Here is a 2023-nt window from a genome sequence, read left to right on the forward strand (position 1 = left end):
AAACGCGAGCGACCTCACGTGGTCGCTGCGTCACGTCGCTCCCAGTGACAGAAAACACGAGCAACCTCACGTGGTCGCTGCGAAACGTCGCTCCGAGAGCGATTCTCGAGCCTCGGAGACAGAAAACGCGAGCGACTTAGCCGAGTCGCTCTGATCACTTCGCTTCCAGCGACAGAAAACGCGAGCGACCTCACGTGGTCGCTGCGAGACGTCGCTCCGTAGACAGAAAACGCGAGCGACTTAGCCGAGTCGCTCTGATCACTTCGCTTCCAGCGACAGAAAACGCGAGCGACCTCACGTGGTCGCTGCGAGACGTCGCTCCGAGAGCGACTCTTGAGCTCCGGACACAGAAAATGCGAGCGACTTGGACCAGTCGCTCTGATCACGTCGCTCCCAGCTGGAGCGACCTCGTGGCGTTGCTACGGAACCTCACTCCCACGCTCGATTCTTTGCCTTGACCGAATCGATGAACCACCTGAACACTACTTCAACACTTTCCCCTCTCTTTTGTTTTACTGAAATATGATGAAAATGAAAATACCAATGCAATATGTACAAGGATACGCATGAGACTTCCTCCCAAGTGAGCTTGTTTTGAGTCTCTAGCTTGACTTTGCCTCCTTTTGGATTAGGCTGGGGTAGGATCAGACAGTGGAGTTGAAACTCCATCTTCCTCAGGTTCATCAGCCATGTAGAGCTTAACCCTTTGCCCATTGACTGTAAAGTCTCTTCCATCAGTACTCCACAAAACTATTGCTCCATATGGCTTAACCTCTTTGACCTTGAAAGGGCCGGACCACCTTGACTTAAGCTTTCCTGGAAACAACTTCAGTCTTGAGTTGTAGAGAAGAACTTGATCTCCTTCTTTAAACTCTCTCTTTAGGATATTCTTGTCATGGAAAGCTTTAGTCTTCTCCTTGTAGATCCTTGAGTTTTCAAAGGCATCCATTCTTATCTCATCAAGCTCATGTAGCTGAAAAAGCCTTTTCTCCTTGGCACTCTTGATGTCAAAGTTCAGCAATTTTACTGCCCAAAGTGCCTTGTACTCAAGCTCCACTGGTAGATGGCAAGCTTTCCCGTACAATAGGTTGAAAGGTGTGGTCCCCAGAGGTGTCTTGTAAGCTGTCTTGTAAGCCCAAAGCGCATCATCAAGCTTAACTGACCAATCCTTTCTTGTAATCCCCACAATCTTCTGGAGAATGGACTTGATCTCTCTGTTAGAAATCTCAACTTGACCACTTGTTTGAGAATGGTAAGGAGTTGCAACCTTGTGCTTAACACCGTTCTTCCTGAGAAGTCCCTCAAGCAGTTTGTTGATGAAATGAGACCCTCCATCACTGATTACAACTCTTGGAACTCCGAACCTTGGAAAGATGGTGCTCTTGAACATCTTGATTACCACTCTTGCATCATTGGTGGGACTTGCAATAGCTTCCACCCATTTTGAGACATAATCAACAGCTACCAGGATGTACTTGTTGCCATGTGATGATGGAAATGGCCCCATGAAGTCAATACCCCACACATCAAACACTTCAACTTCAAGGATTGGATTTTGAGGCATCTCATTCCTCTTGGTGAAGTTTCCCCTCCTTTGGCATGAATCACACTTTGAAACAAAGTCTTGTGTGTCCTTGAACATGTGTGGCCACCAGAATCCAGCTTGTAAAACCTTAGCAACAGTCTTGAAGGTAACAAAGTGGCCTCCATAAGATGATCCATGACACTGTGTAAGCATCCCATCAATCTCCTCATTAGCAACCACTCTCCTATAAAGTTGATCTTTGCAGACAATGTAGAGGTAGGGCTCATCCCAGTAGTATCTCTTCACATCCTTGTAGAACTTCTTCTTGGCATAACACACAAGATTAAAAGGCTCTTTTCCTGTGGCTAGGTAATTCACCAAATCAGCATACCAAGGTTATTTCCCTTCTGTTCCCTTGACTTCTTCAAGCTTCCTCCCAGTCTCACAACCTGCTATCACTGCTCCAATAGCCATGATCTGTTCCTCAGGGAGTCCTTC

At 47.0% G+C, this 2023-nt stretch overlaps 1 protein-coding gene across 1 annotated transcript; it reads right to left on the bottom strand.

Moving 5' to 3' along the window:
* Positions 1-628: 628 nt before the first annotated feature.
* LOC106324353 (uncharacterized protein K02A2.6-like) lies at positions 629-1526 on the bottom strand. The gene has a single exon (XM_013762334.1). The coding sequence runs from the start codon at positions 1505-1507 to the stop codon at positions 629-631; it is 879 nt and encodes a 292-aa protein (XP_013617788.1). The 5' UTR covers positions 1508-1526.
* Positions 1527-2023: the final 497 nt, after the last annotated feature.

Source organism: Brassica oleracea, chromosome C2, assembly GCF_000695525.1.
Source record: "Brassica oleracea var. oleracea cultivar TO1000 chromosome C2, BOL, whole genome shotgun sequence".
NCBI lineage: Eukaryota > Viridiplantae > Streptophyta > Magnoliopsida > Brassicales > Brassicaceae > Brassica > Brassica oleracea.

Coding starts and splice junctions, on each gene's coding strand:
- LOC106324353 (XM_013762334.1), bottom strand. CDS start 1,507: ATGGGGCCATTTCCATCATCACATGGCAACAAGTACATCCTGGTAGCT.